Genomic DNA, 21,196 nt, shown 5'->3' with positions numbered 1-21,196 from the left:
GAGGTCTTCTAGTCCAGCCCCCTGATCAAGTAGGAGAACCTGTACTGATCTGCCGAAACGGCTCGCTCGTCTCCTCCCACCCAAAGGGGAGACAACTTCTCCCTGCTTCTCCTTTTTGAAATATTTTTACGTAAATCAAGTGAAGTTTTAAGGGACCACTCGAAATTATTAATAAAAAAGTGTATATTAAAACAACATCATTAATCACGCCAGGAGTGACGGGATTCTGCAAAACGTTTGGCGCATCCTCCTGATTTATTTGTCGCCGAGTTATCTTTGCAGCAGGAGGGGAAGTTAGTTCTTTTTTATTTCATTTCCCTCCAAGTTCAAAACACCCACCCTCGTGCAAGCAGCTACACGGATACCCAGAAAAAACAATCCAAACCAAATAAACTAGTTATAAAAACTTAATAACATTGTCTGCCAAGGTACCCATCGATCTCTTATAATCAAGGCGTAAGGGTAACATTCGGCAATATTTCCTGCACGCGCTGCACGCACGTCTGTGACAAACCCCAAATAAACAACGGTCTGATTATCCTGGGAAATGAGGGTAAAATAAATGCAATTTATCTATGACAAATGTCTCTGAATACTAAAGTCAGTTGATTCCGTATTACTTTCTAGATAAAAATTGTACATGTTTAGCAGAAGGTATGTCTCTGTATCCTCCGGGCTTCTGTAATACATTTGACAGAGCCAGTTTGGCCCCAGCAAAAGGCACCAGGTTAGAAACTGGGAGATTGTGAGTTCTAGTCCCACTTTAGGCACAAAAGCCAGCTGGGTGACTTTGGGCCGATCACCAGGAGATACTGATTCTAGTCCTGCATTAAGTCATAAAAGCCGGCTGTATGACTGTGGGCCAGTCACCAGGAGATGGGGAGTTGTAGTCTCGCCTTAGCCATGAAAGGCAACTGGGTGACTTTGGGCCAATCACTGGGAGATGGGGAGTTCTAGTCCCATCTTAGATATGAAAGCTGGCTGGGTGACTTTGGGCCAATCACTTGGAGATCGGGAGTTCTAGTTCCATCTTAGATATGAAAGCTGGCTGGGTGACTTTGGGCCAATCACTGGGAGATGGGGAGTTCTAGTCCAACCTTAGGTATGAAAGCTGGCTGGGTGACTTTGGGCCAATCACTGGGAGATGGGGAGTTCTAGTCCCATCTTAGGTATGAAAGCTGGCTGGGTGACTTTGGGCCAATCACTGGGAGATGGGGAGTTCTAGTCCCATCTTAGGTATGAAAGCTGTCTGGGTGACTTTGGGCCAATCACTGGGAGATGGGGAGTTCTAGTCCCATCTTAGGTATGAAAGCTGTCTGGGTGACTTTGGGCCAATCACTAAAGAAAAAAATGGATATGAGGAGGATCCAGTACGACGTGGGCTGATGAAAATCACTGAAAACTATTGACTTCAATTTATAGTCCCATTGAAGGCAATTTGTATGATCATTCCCTATTCATTTAATGTACAGGTAGTCCTCAATGTACAGCTACAACACTGAGCTCAACAGTTCTGTTCCTTAAGCAAGACAATTGCCCAGTGAGTTTTGCCCTGTTTTACCACCTTCCTTGCCACAGTTGTTAAGTGAATCACCGCAGGTTTTAAGTCAGTAACACGGTTGTTAAGTGAATCTGGCTTCCCCCCCAGAACACTGCAACCTTCATAAATATGAGCCAGTTACCCAGTGTTGTTTTGATCACGGGGTCCACGGGGGGACGCTTGCAACGGTCGTAAGTGTGAAAAAAACGGTCACGGGTCCCCTTTTTTTCCAGCACCGTCCTGTAACTTCCAACTCAACAAATGGCTTTAAGTCAAGGACTGGTCTAGGTTAGGGAAAGAGAGGTCCAAGGAGGGGAAAAAGTTTTTTAGCAGCCCAAACAAAAGCTGCTTCATTAGCTGTAACAAGTTTAAGGCGTTTATTGATGAAGGATTATCACCGTGGCTTCTGTTCTCAGCTACTTTGCATTAGAAAATCTTCTCTCACGCAAAAACGAGGCCTGAATTTCGAGAAGGGGGGGGAGAAAAGAAAACCCTGCCTCTAATCCTTTAATTCTCACCCTCCCTCCGGAGTAAAAGACTAACTAAGTACGCTATTCTGAGTTTTAATGCTAGTTAAGGACTGGGCGGTTACATACCTCCCCAAAGCTTTTCCTTTTTATCCGAGAGAACTTGGCCAAGGTCAAACTTTGTGCATTTCAGGTTCAGCTCCAAAAAATTAAGAATCCTGGGGATTTCAGTTCAAACAGGATCACCCTCATTAGTCTAGCAAAATTCAATCTCATTTCCGTAAACAAGGAGGGCCTCTTTAGAAGCCAAGATACCTTACCTTCTGGAAGACTTGGTAGCTGGACTTCGACCATATATCAAGCTAGGGAAGAAAGCAAAAGAAAAAAAGAATCTGTATTAGCATACTTCTAACAACTCAACACTTGCTCCTGGGGAGGAAAGCTATGGCAAATCTAGACAGCATACTAAAAAGCAGAGACATCACCCTGCTAATAAAAGTGCGTATAGTCAAGGCGATGGTTTTCCCAGTTGCAATGGATGGCTGTGAAAGTTGGACCATAAGGAAGGCTGAGCTCCAAAGAATTGAGGCCCTTGAACTCTGGTGCTGGAGAAGACTCCCGCGAGTCCCTTGGACTGCAAGACCATCCAACCGGTCAGTCCTAGAGGAGATCAACCCTGACTGCTCTTGAGAAGGCCAGATCCTGAAGAGGAAACTCTAATCCTTTGGCCACCTAATGAGAAGGAAGGAAGGACTCCCTGGAGAAGAGCCGAATGCTGGGAACGATGGAGGGCAAAATTGAGGGCAAAAATGATTGAGGACAGTTCTACAGAGGAATTATTGAGTCTGTCATCTGCACCTCTATAACTGTCTGGTTTGGTTCTGCAACCCAACAAGACAGACACAGACTTCAGAGGCTAATGAGAACTGCAGGTGAGGGCTGGAGCTACGGTCTGTTCCAAATGAACATCCTAAATTTTAGGTAGAACCCAACAGGAACATTCCTGGGAAACCCAATTTCCTGATAGTGAGAAAAAAATTCATCTTGCCTCCAGAAGTTGTGGATGCTCCATCACTGGAGGTTTTTTTTCAAGAAGAGATTGGACAACCATCAGTCTGAAATGGTCTGGGATCTCCTGCTTGAGGAGTAGGAGACCTCCAAGGCGCCTCTCAACTCTTGTTTATTCTCTTGCCTTCTTTGTGGCAGGAGCTACAAAGGGCTAACTCTCCTTGGTCTTCAGAACTTCCAAAGTTTCTCCTAGAGGGACATATTCCTGGGTCCAGGATGAACTCACTCAGACGGGGCTGTTCGGATGTTCGGTTGCAAGATTGCTTCAAGTCAGTTGGAACAGATTGTGCTGATCCACATGAATATTTAACAGTCCCCCAAACGGTGCTTATAACAAGGCATCTTTCAATGCTTTGATGCATCTTTGTGTCCACAACATAAGTAATTCAGTGACAAGTGACACAGAAAACATTTAGCTGAATTAAGGCAGAATTCTGCCCTGCGGGGAAATAAATAAAATGCCCCCCACTCCCTCTGCTAAATATTACATTGAGATCCGGAGACTGGGAGGTGAGGACGGATGTTACGCCCGAGTTAAAAAAATAGGCGAACAAAAGTTATCCATTCTGTAAACTGGATATTTTCAGATTATAATGTCAAGGCCAGAAACCTTTATCTTGATATATGAGTTTATGGAGAGGGCAACATTAGACAATTAAATTAGACACAGCTAAGTAATTGATGCTCAGGTTTTGCCTCCTATTTTTAGCTTCGAAGGAGAGATCTGCTCTTTGTTCAGCAAAGTTGGGAGTAAATCAAGAGTAGCTTTCTGTTCATCCCTCCCCAAAATATTGGATCCCATGATTAAACTGCTACTACAGATTTATACACGGGGGGGGGGGGGGGAAAGGAGCCATAATAATTTGGAGTCTTGCTGAGCATTTATCCCAAATCCAACTATTTGCATATCAAGAGATATAACACGGCACGGAATACAGGCAGATCACTGGAGTTCCACTTGCTGTTTATTAGATGGGAAGGCAAATCTTACTTATTTGTAATATTTATTCTGAAGTCACATGGTCCAAAGTGCTATAAATACAACCACAATTGAGCCCAACAATTCTGTTGCGAGCAGGACAGTTGTTAAGTGAATTTTGCCCCTTATTCTTTCAACCTTTCTCACCACGGTGGGCTAAGTGGATCACTGCAGTTGCTCAGCTGGTAAGTTTTTAAACACTAACAATCAAGTATTTAAGCTTACAGTGCCATCTACACAGCACTCTCTGTCAAACAAATAAATAAATAAATAAATCCAACGTTTCTATCGCTTATGCAACCCTCTCCCTCCCTCCCAGCAAAGGCGTGTGGCCTAATTCTTTTCAAATTCCAAATATCGGTGAATAGCTCGCTGTTTTCCACTCCTGTCCAGAAGTATGGCTCAATTAATATTTTAGTTATTGCTATTATTTATTCATCAAACCCTCCCGAACGTGCCTGGCACTTGACAGGTGTACAAGAACAGAGGTCACGGACAAGAAGTCCCAACGAACGACAGAGGGGAGAGAGGGTGGAGAGATGGGGCGGAGGGATGGAGATAACTGGCCATGCAGACAAAGGGGGGCTCCCCACGGCCTTGAAAAGCTGGTGAGGTAGACCAGCTTAGGAAACTTACTCTGTAAGGAGACTAGGATTCTACTTTAGAGAGAGAGAGAGAGAGAGAGGGAGGAAGGGAGGGAGAAAGAAAGAGCATGTAACAGACTCTTCCAAGCCTACTGGTGTTTTTATCTTCCCTCCGTCTTATAAGGACATCAATTCATAGGGCTGGAAGGGGCCTTGGGTGCTCAAGGAACGATGGTTCTCAGAGAAATCGTTGTCCAATCTTTTCTTGAAAACTTCTAGACAGATAATAGAAGGTAGAGAGGGAGCTGGATGACAAGATAGAAGGGAGGGATGGGGAGGGAGGGAGAGAGAGAGAGAGGAATGAAAGATAGATGGATGCATATAGGTAGGTAGGTAGGTAGGTAGGTGGATGGATGGATGGATGGAGAGAGAAAGAAAGAGAGAGAGAGGGAGGGAGGGGGAGAGAGAGATAAATGAAAGATAGATGGATGAAGATAGATAGATAGATAGATAGATAGATAGATAGATAGATAGATAGAGATAGATGATAGGTAGGTAGGATTGTAGGTAGGTAAATGATGGATGGAGAGAGAGATTAGATGGATGGATGGATGGAGAAAGAAAGAGAGAGAGGGGGGAGAGAGAGAAATGAAAGATAGATGGATGGAGATAGATAGATAGATAGATAGATAGATAGATAGATAATGATAGGTAGGTAGGTAGGTAGGTAGGTAAATGGTGGATGGAGAGAGAGATTAGATGGATGGATGGATGGATGGATGGATGGATGGATGGATGGAGAGGCTGATGGTCTTCTTAGAAGGTGTAGTTCGCCCACTCGACCCTGTTCCAGCTACACCTGCCAACCCTGGTTAGTGGACTTTACCATGGATAAATCTCTTGGGTTTTCCCCCCACCCCACCCCTTCGGGTTCTTCAATTTTGAAAAGAATTGAACTGTACCGAGAACAAGAGAGGCGCCATCAAAATGGGCGCTCAACGCATCCCTCAACATCCAGACGGACAAGGACCCACATCGTTCAACCTGGACAGCTCTTAAGGCTCCCCAAGGTTTAATTAAACCACAAGAAAGAAAGAAAGAAAGAAAGAAAGAAAGAAAGAAAGAAAGAAAGAAAGAAAGAAAGAAGGAAGGAAGGAAGGAAGGAAGGAAGGAAGGAAGGAAGGAAGGAAGGAAGGAAGGAAGGAAGGAAGGAAGGAAAAGCATATGTAGGGCTTGGAAAGCCTCCATCCTTACACACACTCACTCACACACACACAGAGGTCGAAATGAAGTGGGCGAGCTACACGAAGGAGGGTTGCAGGTCTATTATTCTTCAACTTTTCACTTTCAATCAAGACACACATTTGTTAACTTGGGGGGGTGGGGGAGAAGCTGCTGAAAAGCGCAATTTTCAAGGCGTCTCCCCGCATGCGAATTAAATTGGGGCTCCCTCTCTCACGCTCTCTCTCCCTCTCTCTTTCTCCCTCTCTCTTTTTTTCCCTCTCTCCCTTTCTCTTTTTCTCCCTCTCTTCCTCTCTCTCTCCCTCTTTCTCCCTCTTTCACTCTCTTCCTCTTTCTTTTTCCCTTTCCCTCTCTTCCACCTTTCTCTCCCTCTCTTCCTCTCTCACCCTCTCCCTTTTCCTTCCTCTCTCTCTTTCTCTCTTCCTCTCACCCTCTCCCTTTTTTCTCTCCCTTTTTCCCTCTCTCATCCTCTCCTTCTTTCTCTCTTCTCTCTTCCCCCTCTCTTTCTCTCTTCTTCTCATCCTCCACCTCTTTTCTCTCCCCCCTCTCTTCCTCTTTTTCTTTTCTTTTTCTTTGTCTCTTCCCCCTTTTCTCTCTCCCTCTTTCTCTCCCTTCCTCTCCCTTTCTTTCTCTCTCTTCCCCCTCTTTCTCTTTTCTTTCTCCCTTTCTCTCCCTCTCTCTCTTTCTTTCTCTCTTCCCCCTTTCTCCCTTTCTCTCCCTCTCTCTTTCTCTTTCTTTCTCTTTCTCTCTCTTCCCCCTCTTTCTTTTCTTTCTCCCTTTCTCTCCCTCTTTCTTTCTCTTTCTCTCTCTCTTCCCCCTCTTTCTCTTTTCTTTCTCCCTTTCTCTCCCTCTCTCTTTCTCTTTCTCTCTCTCTTCCCCCTCTTTCTCTTTTCTTTCTCCCTTTCTCTCCCTCTCTCTTTCTCTTCCGCGCACCCCGTTCTCCCTGGCGCAAACAACCAGGGGCCGCTCTCTGAAGGTCGTCCGAACGATTTCAAAGGCGATCACCAATCAAAATGTTCCCTGCATCTAATATCAAACAGAGCCGGTGCCAACACTTATTAGAGGAATCCGATTCGGCAGGGGGGGAGCCCCCTCCCTCCTTCCCCGCCACCCTCCCCTTCACCCAAACACAACATACAGCTCGGGCTTTGAAGTGGGAAGAATACGGGGATCAGAAATTACTTGGGAGACAGCTCTGCCTACCTTTGAAGCTCTGCCTTTGATACGAGCGAGGCCTTCTCGCTGGAAGGCACAAAAGCTTCCTTCGCTTATTGATACGCGGTAATTAACGAAGGCAGAGCATTAACATAGCCCAGGTGGGTTAACGGATCCGTGCGAGTCCTACCTGGCGCAAACCTGGAGGTGTGTCTGGCCAGGCGGTTACGGAGCCTTGGAATCCCTACCTCCGCCCGGAGTCCCCTCGTGGCGAGACGGGCAGCAAACAAATTTAATAAATAAAATGAATAGAATAAGTCTTGAGCTCGTTTGCCAAGTTATGGTGAGTTCCGGTGGGGGAGGAGAGTGTGGAAAGGGCCGGGGGAAAGCCACGATGGCTGGGGATGGGGTGGGTTGGTCAGGATAGGAACCAACTGGATGCGTCTCAAGGTTGCTGACGTTAAAAAGGTAAATAAAGGAAGCCCATGGGGATGCCTTTGGGTGGAAGGAAAGTTTGGGAATGGCAGAAGAGAATAGTTGCAACGCGGGCTTGTCACCGTGTTCCTTGAGCTTCAGGGAGTCGTTTTGAGCCATCACGGTTCATGCAGATTTTTCATGACCCAACTAGGTAGCATCAACCCCAGTGGTAGAAGGGAGAGGAGGAGGAGGAGGAGGAGGAGGAGGAGGAGGAGGAGGAGGAGGAGGAGGAGGAGGAGGAGGATGGGATCTCTCTGAGCTTGGTTGTTTTCTTGCAGGCGTTTCATGACCCAACTAGGTTGCATCATCAGTGCTAGAAGGGAGAGGAGGAGGAGGAGGAGGAGGAGGAGGAGGAGGAGGGGAATGGGATCTCTCTGAGCTTGGTTGTTTTCTTGCAGGCGTTTCATGACCCAACTAGGTTGCATCATCAGTGCTAGAAGGGAGTGAGGTTTGTTGAGAGGAGTGGGAAGAAGGAGAACTCTGAGGTCCTTAGTGATCTTTTCGTTTGTTTGTTTGTTTTTTCTTGCAGACGTTTCATGACCCAACTAAGTAACATCATCAGTGCTGGAAGGAAGTGGGATTTGTGGAAAGGAGGAGGACTGGGTTTCATTGCCTAACTAGGGAACATCAACAGGGTGCTGATTCTGCTGCCTAGTTTGGTAACGAAACATCTGCGAAACAAGCAAGCTCAGAGAGCACCAAGGACCCCACAGTCCTCCTCCCTCTCTCTGTCCTCCATTATGCAGCACTGATGATGTTACCCAGCTGGGTCATGAAATGTCCACAAGAAAGCAACCCAGCTCAGATCTACTGGATGTAAACAGGGAGCGAGTCACACTCACCAGAACTTATTACTTTTTTTTTTTTTTCATTTCATTTGAGATGCAAAAGCGACGCTTACCTTGCCATCTTCCGTGTAGACATTTTCATGAAAACCTTTGACTATTGTCCGGTCGATGAAGAGGCTTCTCATCACGACTATAACTTTTAATACCTTTCCCAAAGTTACCTGCGGGAAGAACGAAAGAAAGAAAAACACAGAAAAAAGGAATTGTGACCATGTAAATACAGAGAAGGAATGGGGATTTTGCAGTATCCTTCCCCTGGAGTGGGGTGGGAATGGGGATTTTGCAGTATCCTTCCCCTGGAGTGGGGAGGGAATGGGGATTTTGCAATATTCTTCCCCTAGAGTGGGGTGGGAATGGGGATTTTGCAGTATCCTTCCCCTGGAGTGGGGTGGGAATGGGGATTTTGCAGTATCCTTCCCCCAGGAGTGGGATGGGAATGGGGATTTTGCAGTATCCTTCCCCTGGAGTGGAGAGGGAATGGGGATTTTGCAGTATCCTTCCCCAGGAGTGGGGAGGGAATGGGGATTTTGCAGTATCCTTCCCCTGGAGTGGGGTGGGAATGGGGATTTTGCAGTATCCTTCCCCTGGAGTGGGGTGGGAATGGGGATTTTGCAGTATCCTTCCCCTGGAGTGGGGTGGGAATGGGGATTTTGCAGTATCCTTCCCCTGGAATGGGGAGGGAATGGAGATTTTGCAGGATCCTTTCCCTGGAGTGGGATGGGAATGGAGATTTTGCAGTATCCTTCCTCCAGGACTGGGGAGGGAATGGGGATTTTGCAGTATCCTTCCCCTGCCACGCCCACCAAGCCACGCCCACCAAGCTATATCACGCCCACCAAGCCACGCCCACAGAACCAGTAGTAAAAAAATTTGGATTTCATCACTGCTGCGATGTGGTCGGATCCGGCCCATGAGGCCGTCCTGGAAAATATAAGGGGCCGGCTTGCGTTGCTTCGGCCCGGTGAACCCAGTGCGAAGAGGAAACATCAGGCCAGCAGTTTGGCGAGTGGGATCAAGCTGGCCACACCCACCCAGTCAGCCACGCCCACCCAGTCACCCACGCTCACCCCCCACGAGGTCAACCACCGCCCTGTTTGGCCCTCCGTGAAATTGAGTTTGATACCCCTGGTTTAAAGGGTCCCATCTTTGCCTAGGTATGAAGCTGGTGTCACAGTTTTAACTCAATTTTATTTTATTTTATTATTATTTTTCAATTCAACCGAGAGAAAATTGATAAAATTCTCAGCGCTCGGTTATCTCCGGCATCCTACGAAGTGATTCATCCTCTGAGCGTCGTTGTCCGCCAAATGACTGCGGGGGAATTTTAGCTTGCTTACGGCAACCCTGAAATTTGCAAAAATCTGGGACAGAATGATGAAGGGAGCCAACGAATAAGGGAAAGATAAATGAATATGGAAGACAGGCTTTAGAAATAAAATAAAATAGGTTTAAAAACCAGCTTCCGGGGAATCCGTCCCAAATGCATATACATGTAGCCCTTGACTTACGGGAGTTCGTTTAGTGACCGTTCAGAGTTAGAACGGCGCTGAGAAAAGAGACTGAGGAGCATTTTTCACACTTAGGACCAGGGGTGAAATGCTACCGGTTCGCGCCGGTTCTGGGGGGAACCGGTAGCGGTGATGGTGTGTGGTTTGGCGAACCGGTAGCGGTGGCAGCGCGAGGCTCCACCCAGACATCATTAACCTGTTTTTGAACCTCTGCGCATGCAGAGTTTTGCAGACACGAAAGAGAGTGAACTAAAGTTGTTCTCTACAGTTTGTTGCAAGTGGCGTTCTTTCTTAAATAGGCTAAGGGAGTGGCCAATTAGCCCCAAGCCTTACTCTCGAGGAGACCTCCTCCTAAGGAACCACTCCTGCCTTTTGGCAGCTCTGCGTGCCCGTGCATTGAGAAGAGGCTCCTCCTCTTCGTCCTCTTCACTTAAGGGAGCTTCTGGAGGTTCTGAAGGCCCTGGCTGAATCCCTGCCTCTGGCACCACATCTTCTTCAGCCTCCTCACTGTCCGACTCGAGCGCCGGCTGCACAGGCTACTGGCGCAGCACCACACCAGCCTCCTCGTTGTCGGGATCAGCAACAATCCACGCAGGCCGCTGGCGGGCCACAACAGCAACATAAATTTGGGGCTCCATTGCGTCGTTAAGTTGAGGGCTGCCTGTATAACGGAGACCACCTCACCACTTGCAAGGCGTACAAGGGGGTGGGGGTGGGGAGTGTCCGGTCCACTCGAGAAACATGGGGCTTCATCCTCGCTTTGAAGACGGCCTACTCAATTAAAAACGGAATTGCTTTCTGGATTCTGGATTTAAAAACCGGCAAGAACTTCCGCCCCGTGCATGGAGACATTGCCAAACAATTAGGCATGGTGGGTGCTCGCTTAAGCTTGTCAACACTTGCTTAAATTCCTCCACAACAGGTGTGTGGCAACGCAAAAAGCTTCCAACTTCGCACCAAGGTTGTGTCGACCCCGGAAAAACAAGCAACTGTTGTGCCGACTGAGGAAGCCAAGACAGAGGACTTGGAAATCGGAGGCGGCTGAACGAGATGATCGTAACGGCCAGATCCAGAAAGCGGGCCAAAGAACGAAGGTTGTGTGATAGCACAATGTGTGTTACGCATAATTGCAGGCAGTCCATGAGGGACGATAGTACAGGTAGTCCTCAGCTGACGGCCAAATTGAGCCCCAAATTTCTGTTGCTAATAAGTGAGATGATTGTTCTCGGTGAGTTGGGCCCCCGGTTTTAGGACCTTGTTAGTAACAGGGTTGTTAAGCGACTCTGGCTTCCTCCGGCAACGGAAGAGGAAGAAGACGACGATGGAGGGAAAGGAGGAGGAGGAGGAGAAGGAGGGAAAGGAGGAGAAGGTGTTAATGAAGAGAAGGAAGACAATGGAGAGAAAGGAGGAAATGTGGGTGAGGAAGAGAAGATGTTGGTGAGAAAGGAGAAGGAGGGGATGAACAGAAAGGAGGACGGGATAGATAGAAATGAGTAGGGGGGATGGAGAAGGAGGGGATGGAGAGAATGGAGAGAAAGGAGAAGAAGGCAATGACAAGAAAGGAGAAGGAAGGGATGGAGAGAAGGGGATGAACAGAAAGGAGGAGGGGATGGAGAGAAAGGAGGAAGAGGGGATGCAGGCTCCCCCTCCTCCTTCATCCATCCCAAAGCGAAGGCAATTTATTACCAGAATAGCAAGATTTAGCCAACTGCTTAGCACGGATCTCAAAACTTTTTCCTGAAGGAAAAGGACATCCCGATGTTAAAATTCAGATATTAAAAATGGAAGAGCTTACATAAATCGCAACTGACAAGTGCCATTTTTTTTTAAATTAAAAAAAGAGAGAGAGAGAGAGAGAGAAAGATGTTTTAGCGGCTCTCTTGCAAAGGTGAGGAATGCTGCTTTTAAAGCAGAGGCAGGAGATGGCGGCCGCAGCTTGTCCGACTTCCGCATGTGACATCCTCACCAACTGCTCCATCAAAGAACCCGAATCTTATCGTGATAAAAAAAATAAATAAAATCAACCTGCCTCCACTTTCTCCTCCGAAAAGAGGAAGGACACGGACATGGCGATTTTTGCTTGTCGCGTTTATCGTTTACATTCGGGTTCAAAGACTCGAGTTGCGGGAAATTGTGTGGGTGGGTGGGGAGGCCAGCTTGCTCCTGAAATCACGCGGCTGGTCCACGTATCGTTGGCTGAATGTCTGTGAAGCTTCTCAGTGAACCATCGGGTCCTGGTTGTCCCAAAAGTGCTTCCCCCCTCCCCCCCCAAGAGCCAATTGGACTTTCTTGGTTTTTCTTTGAAGACGTTTCGCTTCTCCTCCGAGGAGCTTCTTCGGCTCAGACTGGGCGACGGGAAACTAGATCTAGAGATTCTTAATGAGGGATGAAACTTCGGTGGGATAGGACTATCACCGGAATCTAAATATCTATACCATTGTGGTGGCGCAGGGGTTAGAATGCAGTATTGCAGGCTGACTCTGCCGACTGCCAGCAGTTCGATCCTGACCAGCCCAAGGTTGACTCAGCCTTCCATCCTTCCGAGGTGGGTAAAGTGAGGACCCAGATTGTTGGGGGCAATCAGCTGACTCTGTAAACCGCTTAGAGAGGGCTGTCAAAGCACTGTGAAACGGTATAGAAATCTAAGTGCTAAGTGCTATTCTATTTATTCGGCATTGCTTAAACTGCATTACACAGACTTTTTATATATATATATATAAAAATCCGAGGCCCCCTCATTAAATTTCAGTTATTTCTATCGATACGCTAATAGACACAATACTTGGCTTTTTAATATGTCGCCTGTAGGATGTGTTCCAAGTCGACCTTGATGTAAATTTTTTTTTTAATTCAAATCAATACATCTGCTAGCTCGCTCTAAAATTCAATTAATATGAATGGGGGAGGGCAAACGCCCCAGGTTTCTTGGAGCCGAAAATGGAACGGCGGCACGTTAAGCCAACATGCAACCTTCTGTTATGCTACATTCCTAGCTTGTTTTTAAATACTGTCGTGCTAATGTGCTCGCTGGCCAGATCTAAAGCTCCTGGATGATTTTAGAGGACAAAAGGCGATCGCTTCGGTCTTATCCTTAAATACTCGCCGACAAAATAATAATAATAAAAACAAAGACAAAAATAAATTGGCATCGCGAAAATTTCCCAATGGATGTGGAATTTAGGGGAAAAAAGAATAGATCCTTTCTAAGCAAAAGTTGCACTGTCATTTGAGTTAATGAGATTGGAATTGCCTGGTGTGAATACTGATAAGTACAATGAAATAAAAGACACAAGACAGATTGGGGGGGGGGGGGAACCCACATTTTTTAGTTTTATACCCCCAACATTAACGTTTCAAAAACCAGGATCTCGTACTTGGACACAAAAATGGAAAGCAATTCGTGATTTTTGCAGCCAGCTGATGGCATGGAGGATTTAAGGTGGCTCCAAACCTTAATTACCACCGTCTCGTTTCGAGACGATTAAACATTAATTTCCCTTGTAACAAAGAACTGGTTTCCGCTGCATTTGACCAGCGACCGCCAAATTTCACTAGGTCGCCTCCAAGTTTTTATATTATCAGCGTTTGACTGAATGTGTGCCCTCAAGTTGGACCAGGTGACCTACAAGTTATTCTGTTAGCAACCGCACAGATTTTCTCCGTGATGATCTGTCCTCAACCTGGTCCTTTCAGGTCTTCAAAATGTTGCCCTCTTAACTGAGTCCATCCATCTTGCTTCTGGTCATCCTCGTCTTCTCTTCCTTCCCATTCGTTAGTTGACTGATTAGATACCGTCACGTCAGTGTCAACTCTTAGTGACCGCATAGATAGGTTTTCTCCAGGAGGATCTGTCCCCAACTTAGTCTTCCACGTCTTCCGATGGTGCCCCCATCGTCAACGTCCATCCATCTTGCTGCTGGTCTTCTCCAAAACTACAAAACAGTCGTTTTGTGTTCCCTTTAGTTGTTTGAGCAGTGTATAAACTACTGTATGTAAAGAACAAAGTATTTAATAAGACTATTTCATTCCTTCAGATCTCGGACGTCTTCTGCTTGCGTTCCCTTTATTTTTTTGAGCAGTATATTTTATTATTACATTTATTTCATATTTCACACTTCCATTTCCCTGCTTTCTTATCTAGCCCTTGATAAAATAAATCCCATATCGTATAATATTGTTTATCTTCCTGTTCTCTAATTTCAAATGTCAGTTTACTCATTTCAGCACATGCCGTAACTTTCTTGATAACTTCATCTTCCGTAGGCATTCTCTCCTTTTTTTCCAATTTTTAGCAAATACAAAAATGACAAAGAAACACGTTGACTTTGACCAGAAACATAAAATAAAGAACTGAGATATTTAATTGTGAATGTTTTAACGGCGGCTAGAGTTGTATTTGCTATGTCCTCTTAATTGGCTGAAAATCTTATTTGGGCAATCAACAGCTGGAATAAAAAGCTAATCCTCTTTCTTCCTAGTTATTTTTCTAATCATTCTCCCTCCTCCTTCCTCAGCTGCCGTGACCAGCTTTACACTATCCGTTAGATCAAGCCAACCCGCTCTCTTCTAATGACGCCTATTTGTAAATAGCAGGATAGGCTGCAATTAAGCCATTAGCGGCTAAACAAACAAACAGGCTAATTAGGCCCTTCTACAAGGGATTTCTTTCTTCCCTCTTTTTGGGGGGTGGGGGGACGGGGGGGGGAGAGGGAAAAATATGGAGAGGCTGGAATTTACCTTTCATTAATCTGTCTTAATTGCCTGCTGGAAAGTCAACATCAATCAAGAGCTCGGAGTGATTTCCTTGATATTAAAAAAACCAGGTGATGAGACCACCTTCTCACGTGGCCATTCCCCCTTGGCATTCGGCTGCAGATCATAATGCCAGGCAGGAAGGCAAGCTGGCAAACAACTCACAGGGGCAAACGCACCTGACGTACCTTCTTCCACCTATTTACCCCCACAACAACCCTGTGAGGTAGGCTGGACTGAGAGAGAGAGACTGGCCCAAGGTCATCCAGTTGCCTTTCATGGCTAAGGCGGGACTAGAACTCCCAGTTTCCTGGTGATTGGCCCACAGTCAACCAGTCAGCTTTCATGCTTAAGGCGGGACTAGAATTCATCGTCTCCTGGTGATTGGCCCAAAGTCACTCAGTTGACTTTCATGCCTAAGGTGGAACTAGAACTTCCAGTCTCCTGGTGATATGACCCAAAGTCAACCAGTCAGCTTTCATGCCTAAGGTGAAACTAGAACTCCCAGTCTCCTGGTGATATGACCCAAAGTCAACCAGTCGGCTTTCATGCCTAAGGTGAAACTAGAACTCCCAGTCTCCTGGTGATTGGCCCAAAGTCAACCAGTCGGCTTTCATGCCTAAGGTGGAACTAGAACTCCCAGTCTCCTGGTGATATGACCTAAAGTCAACCAGTCGGTTTTCATGCCTAAGGTGGAACTAGAACTCCCAGTCTCCTGGTGATTGGCCCAAAGTCAACCAGTCGGCTTTCATGCCTAAGCTGGAACTAGAACTCCCAGTCTCCTGGTGATTGGCCCAAAGTCAACCAGTTGGCTTTCATGCCTAAGGTGGAACTAGAACTCCCAGTCTCCTGATGACTGGCCCAAAGTCACCCAGTCGGCTTTTTAATCTCGTGATCACGGGAGGGGCTGCTGCCATAACCGTAAGTATGAAAAAGAGCCATTTTTTCCAGTGCCGGTGTAACTTCAAACAGTCACTAATTGTACATTGTACTGTACGAGTGAGTGGTGATTCAGCAAATTATCAGGAAGGAAAAGGTTAATAGGCAGCGATAGAAAATTCAGTTTTAAATTTGTGGTAGGTTCCTGAGTTGGCGGAAACTCTCTTCGAGACGGGGCAATTTATGGCCTTTCTGGTGAATTTGGGCTAAAAGTCCCCATCATTCCGCTTCTGCAAGTTTAAGAAATCTCTTCAAGGAAATTTTTTTTTTACAGCTTGTCATTTTTAGCTCTTGTAAAAGTGCAGGTTTCTTTCAATACAACCTTTTGGTGGGGAGGGGAAAAAAAAAACCAAATCGCATTGCAAATACTTCTATTTATGTAGCCCCGGAGTGAAGGAACATTGGAAGTCAGGTCACATTCGGTTTAAGTTAAGAATTTATACGCTACCCTTCGATAAACAGTATCTTATAAATAAAAGACAAAGCAAAATACATAATTAACCGAGAATGAAATCCAAGGACGGGAGAGAAAGCAGAGCAAGGGCAGAAGAGATGCCCAAGCAGAATCTAGAGCGGGTGGAAGTGCTTCGGTTTGATCTCTGACCGTTTCAAACCGATCAACCTTTCAAGGTGAATTTGGAGGTCAGGCAGTTCTTATACGGTTTGAACCAGTGGTGGTGTTGAGCCGGTTCTACCCGGTTCGGGCGAAATGGTAGCGGCGGGAAGCTCCGCCCACCCGCCTGGACGTCATCACTGACGCTCTGCCCATGTGCAGAGGTGGCGCGCGCGAGCTCACATGTGCGAATCGGTAGCGAAGGGAAGTGAATACCGCTACTGGTTTGAACCCCAGAGTTGATGGCATGGAGACGATCACTTACCATAAACATCAATTCTTTATTGTTTGGAAGCTGCCTAGAGTCACAGAAAACGAATAGGTGGCAGGCAGGCAGGAAGGAAGGAAGGAAGAGAGGGAGGAAGGGAGAGAGGAAGGGAGGAAGAAAGGGAGGGAGGAAGGAAGAAAGGAAGGGAGGGAGGGAGGGAGGGAGGAAGGAAGGAAGGGAGGGAGGGAGGAAGAGAGGAAGAAAGGGAGGGAGGGAGGAAGAAAGGAAGGGAGGGAGGGAGGAAGGAAGGAACAAAGGGAGGGAGGGAGGGAGGAAGGAAGGGAGGGAGGGAGGGAGGAAGGAAGGGAGGGAGGAGGGAGGGAGGGAGGAAGGAACAAAGGGAGGAAGGGAGGGAGGGAGGGAGGAAGATTTGATATTATTATCTTATTCCACTGCACCAAAGGGAGATGGAAATCAATGCCTTTTCTTTCTTTTTTCCCTTTGCCCTACACTTTTTCCCTTCCCTTTTTCCTCCCTTATTTTCTTTTGTATTTTTGTATTTTATATTATAAACTAAAAAGGGCTGTGAAAATGTTTACAGACCTCTCGCATCCTGGACATAAACGGTTTCAACTCCTACCCTCAAAACGACGCTGTAGAGCACTGCACACCAGAACAACTAGACACAAGGACAGTTTTTTCCCAAACGCCATCACTCTGCTCAACAAATAATTCCCTCAACACTGTCAAACTATTCACTAAGTCTGCACTACTATTAATCTTCTCATCATCCCTATCACCCATCTCCTCCCACTTATGGCTCTATCCATGTTGCTTGTATCTTTACAACTTATATTGCTTTTATTGGTTCCTAGTACGATTTGATTGCTCATTAGTATCCTATGACTAAGTGTTGCATCTTATGATTCTTGACGAACATATTTTATTTTTTCTTTTATGTACACTGAGAGCGTATGCACCAAAGACAAATTCCTTGTGTGTCCAATCACACTTGGCCAATAAAGAATTCTATATGAACCACAATGAATCATCAAAATAAACAGAAACATGTAAAAACTGTACTGTTTTCCAATGTACCTCTTAGTCTACAAGAGACGTATGGAAACCAGAATCAATATATATGACAAAAGTTACGGCAGATTATTCCTTATCTAAAGGTTACTTTAAACTAGAATAGATTTCTATGATGTAACTTCTCCCTGAGATAGTAACCTGCCAATAGTTTTCTTGAGAAAGGAAACAAAAAAAAAAGAAAAAAAAATCTCTTTTGTTTTTAAAACACAAGAGAAATCTTTGCATCAATGAGATTTGGGAAATGTGAGAATTACTGTTAAGTTTTCAGCTTTTTTCACATATATTGAGAGAGAGGAAAAAAATGGACTTCAAGGCAGTCTAGACATCACCTGTTGCAAACATTACTGGAAACGGCCTCGAGTTGAAAAGAAATAGACCTAAATAGGCATTTTTGTTTGATTAAACATTGTTTATTATTTCACTTCTTTCCAAAATGAGTCCTCGGCTTGCAACAGGTTTGATGACCATTCAAAGATACAAAAAAAAAAGTGACTTACGTTATGGCCATTGTTCACACTTACGACCATCACACAATCCCTGGGATCGTGTGATCAAAAATTCAGATGCTTGGCAACTGGCTCGTACTTATGACGGTTACACTGCCTTCGGATTACGCGACTCCCTTTTCCGACCTTCCGAGAAGCAAAACCGTTGAGGGAAGCCAGGTTCACTTAACAATCACGTTACTGACTTAACCGCTGCAGGGATTCATTGAACAACGGTGTCAGGAAAGGTCGGAAAACAGAGCGAAACTCACTTAACAAATGTCCCGCTTGACTGCAGAAATTTTGGGCCTCAATTGTCGTCGTAAGTCGAGGACTACCTGTATTGTTATTTTTATATTTATATATACACACACACACACACACATACACACACACACCGTTTCCTTGAAAATAAGACATCCCCTGATAATAAGCCCAATTGAGTGCATGCGCTAAAATAATCCTCCCCCCCCTGAATATAAGCCCTCCCTGAAAATATTTAAACGCAGAGCTGGAAATCAGGCAAGACAGCAAGAGGGGTCCCATCTTGCTCCATGCACCCCAAAATGATAAGACGCCCCCTCCAAAAATAAGGCCAAGAGTAGAATAGAGTAGAATAGAGTAGAATAGAGTAGAATAGAGTAGAGTATAGAATAAGAATAGAATAAGAGTAGAGTAGAGTAGAGTAGAGTAGAGTAGAGTAGAGTAGAGTAGAGTGTAGAGTAGAGAATAGAATAAGAGTCGAGTAGAGTAGAGTAGAGTAGGGAATGGAATGGAATGGAATGGAATGGAAGATGGGATGGGATGGGATGGGATAGAGTAGAGTAGAGATCTGTTAATCTGTTATTAACAGATTAATAACTAATCTGTTATTAGTTTAGATAAATACCATATATTGTTCTGATGCATTTGCGAGGTGCGTCAGAAATATCATTTCTCAGCAATGGATAGGGCGCCCCGTACATTTTGAAGCAATATTTTCAATAATGTCCCCAGGCCGCAAAGCTTTATAAACAACAACAGCAGAAGCAGCAATAACAATAAGAACAACAACAATGAAGTTTTAACTCACCAGCAACATGGCAGAAGTCCCGTTGGGCCGAGACAGGTGAATAGACATCTCCGGAAACATTCGGTCAATGCGATTGATCACGTCATCTACGTAGCTACAAAAGCAACACACACATTTGCATTACACGTAAAAGAAAAAAGTTAGAAGTAGAATAGAATAGAAGGGAATGTGGAATGGGATAGAATAGGATGGGATAGAATAGAAAATAGAACAGAACAGAACGGAATGGAATATGGGATGGGATAGAGTAGAGTGGATTAGAGAGTAGAGTAGAGTAGAGTAGAGTAGAGTAGAGTAGAGTAGAGTAGAGAATAGAATAAGAATAGAGTAGAGTAGAGTAGAGTAGAGTAGAGTAGAGTAGAGTAGAGTAGAGTAGAGAATGGAATATGGGATGGGATGGAGTAGAGTAGAGTAGAGAAGAGAATAAGAAGAGTAGAGTAGAGTAGAGTAGAGTAGAGTAGAGTAGAGTACAGTAGAGTAGAATGGAATGGAATGGAATGGAATATGGGATGGGATGGGATGGGATGGGATGGGATGGGATAGAGTAGAGTAGAGTAGAGTAGAGTAGAGTAGAGTAGAGTAGAGTAGAGTAAGGAATAGGAATAGGATAACAAAGTTGGAAGGGACCTTAGAGGTCTTCTAGTCCAACCCCCTGCTCAGGCATCCCCAATTCCTGCAACCATTTTTCGCATGCTTTAGTTAGCCCCTATCTGTCTTGGTTGCTCCTCTTCACTCTTTCTAGAGTCTCAACGCCTTCTTTATATCATGACAACCATAACTGCATACAGTATCCCACGTGTGGCCTTACCGAGGCACTTCTGCAGAAATGCCCCATTCCCCATCCTTCCTTCACGGGCCCAAAGCGTGTGTGAACGCCGCACAAGGCAGCAGCCTCTGCATCCATAAATTGATTGCAGGCAACCGACACCTTCCCTGCGCTGGTGGTTTTGAGTTTTTAACACGGGACAGATGGCTCCGTTCTCGAGCCTGACCTGCTTTGAAAACTGGATCTCATCCAGCGATCTAGTGTTAGCGTTATGTTTAGCAGCCCAGGCGCCGTGGAAAGCACATTTCTCCCACGCAGTTTGTAAGATACATGCTGTTCATTTTAAAACTCACGCGCATGAAACTCAGCCGCACTTCTCCTCTCCCAAAACACCCCGCCACAATATAAACTCAAATGTTTTTTTATTGTTTTTCAGAAAGGAGGAGGAGGATGTGTGGAGAGGAGGAGGAGGAAAAAAGGAGGAGGAGGAGGAGGAGAAGAAGAATGGAGGAGGAGGAGGGAGGAGGAGGAGAAAAAGAGGAAGAAGAAGAGAAGGAGGAAGAGGAAGAAGAAAAGAGGAGAAGAAGAAGAGGAAAAAGGAGGAAGAGGAGAAGAAGTAGAGGAAGAGGAAGAAGAAGAAGAGGAAGAAGAAAGAAGAAGAAGAAGAAAGGAGGAGGAGGAGGAAGAGGAGGAGGAGGAGAGGAAGGAGGGAGATGGAGGAGGAGGAAGAGGAAGAAGAAGAGGAAGAAGGAGGAAGAGGAGAAGAAGTAGAGGAAGAGGAAGAAGGAGGAAAAGAAGTAGAGGAAGAAGAAGAAGGAAGGATGAAGAGGAGAAGAAGAAGAAGAAGAAGAAGAAGAAGAAGAAGAAGAAGAAGAAGAAGAAGAAGAGGAAGAAAGGAAGGAGAAGGAGGAGGAGGAGGCGGCGGTGGCAAACGTGGGAGAACCCAAGGCTCTCCTCCTGTCCATCTCCGGCAATTTTTTATTTTTATTTTTATTTCTTAATTAAAACAACAAAAGTGTTAAAAAGCGGCACAGAGTGCGGTGTGACTTGGAACGTAACCAGGATCTTTGGCAGCAACGCGCGGTGATTCAAAAGCACGTATTCCGGCGATGCTTTTTAAAATACATATGTGGCCAATTGTACTGCAAGCGGTTTCAAAGAGTTCATAGAATTACAGAATAACAGAGATGGACGGGACCTTGGAGGTCTTCTAGTCCAACCCCTTGCTCAGGCAGGAAACCCTATACCATTCCTGACAAATGGTTGTCCAATTTCTTCTTAAAAACCTCCAGGGATGGAGCACCCTCAACTTCTGGTGGCAAGCTGTTCCACTGGTCCTCTTAAGAAACTTAAGTTTCTCCTTAATTCCAGGTTGCTTCTCTCTTTGATCAGTTTCCA

The 21,196-nt window shown here is 45.6% G+C and overlaps 1 protein-coding gene across 1 annotated transcript in view; it reads right to left on the bottom strand.

The window, feature by feature from the left end:
* MED27 (mediator complex subunit 27) overlaps positions 1–21,196 on the bottom strand; it is a 78,643-nt gene that overhangs the window by 9,444 nt on the left and 48,003 nt on the right. Inside the window, exons 4-6 of the mRNA XM_060684591.2 lie at positions 19,033–19,126; positions 8,414–8,521; positions 2,328–2,369 (exon numbers count right to left, since the gene is read on the bottom strand). Of these exons, the coding sequence (XP_060540574.1) occupies positions 2,328–2,369; positions 8,414–8,521; positions 19,033–19,126 (244 nt within the window). The remainder of the gene's footprint in view (positions 1–2,327; positions 2,370–8,413; positions 8,522–19,032; positions 19,127–21,196) is intronic.

Source organism: Pantherophis guttatus, chromosome 16 (genome assembly GCF_059756535.1).
Source record: "Pantherophis guttatus breed Tessera chromosome 16, ASM5975653v1, whole genome shotgun sequence".
Lineage (NCBI taxonomy): Eukaryota > Metazoa > Chordata > Lepidosauria > Squamata > Colubridae > Pantherophis > Pantherophis guttatus.
The sequence above is the reverse complement of the archived record's forward strand: the minus strand, read 5'-3'. Positions and strand labels throughout refer to the sequence as shown.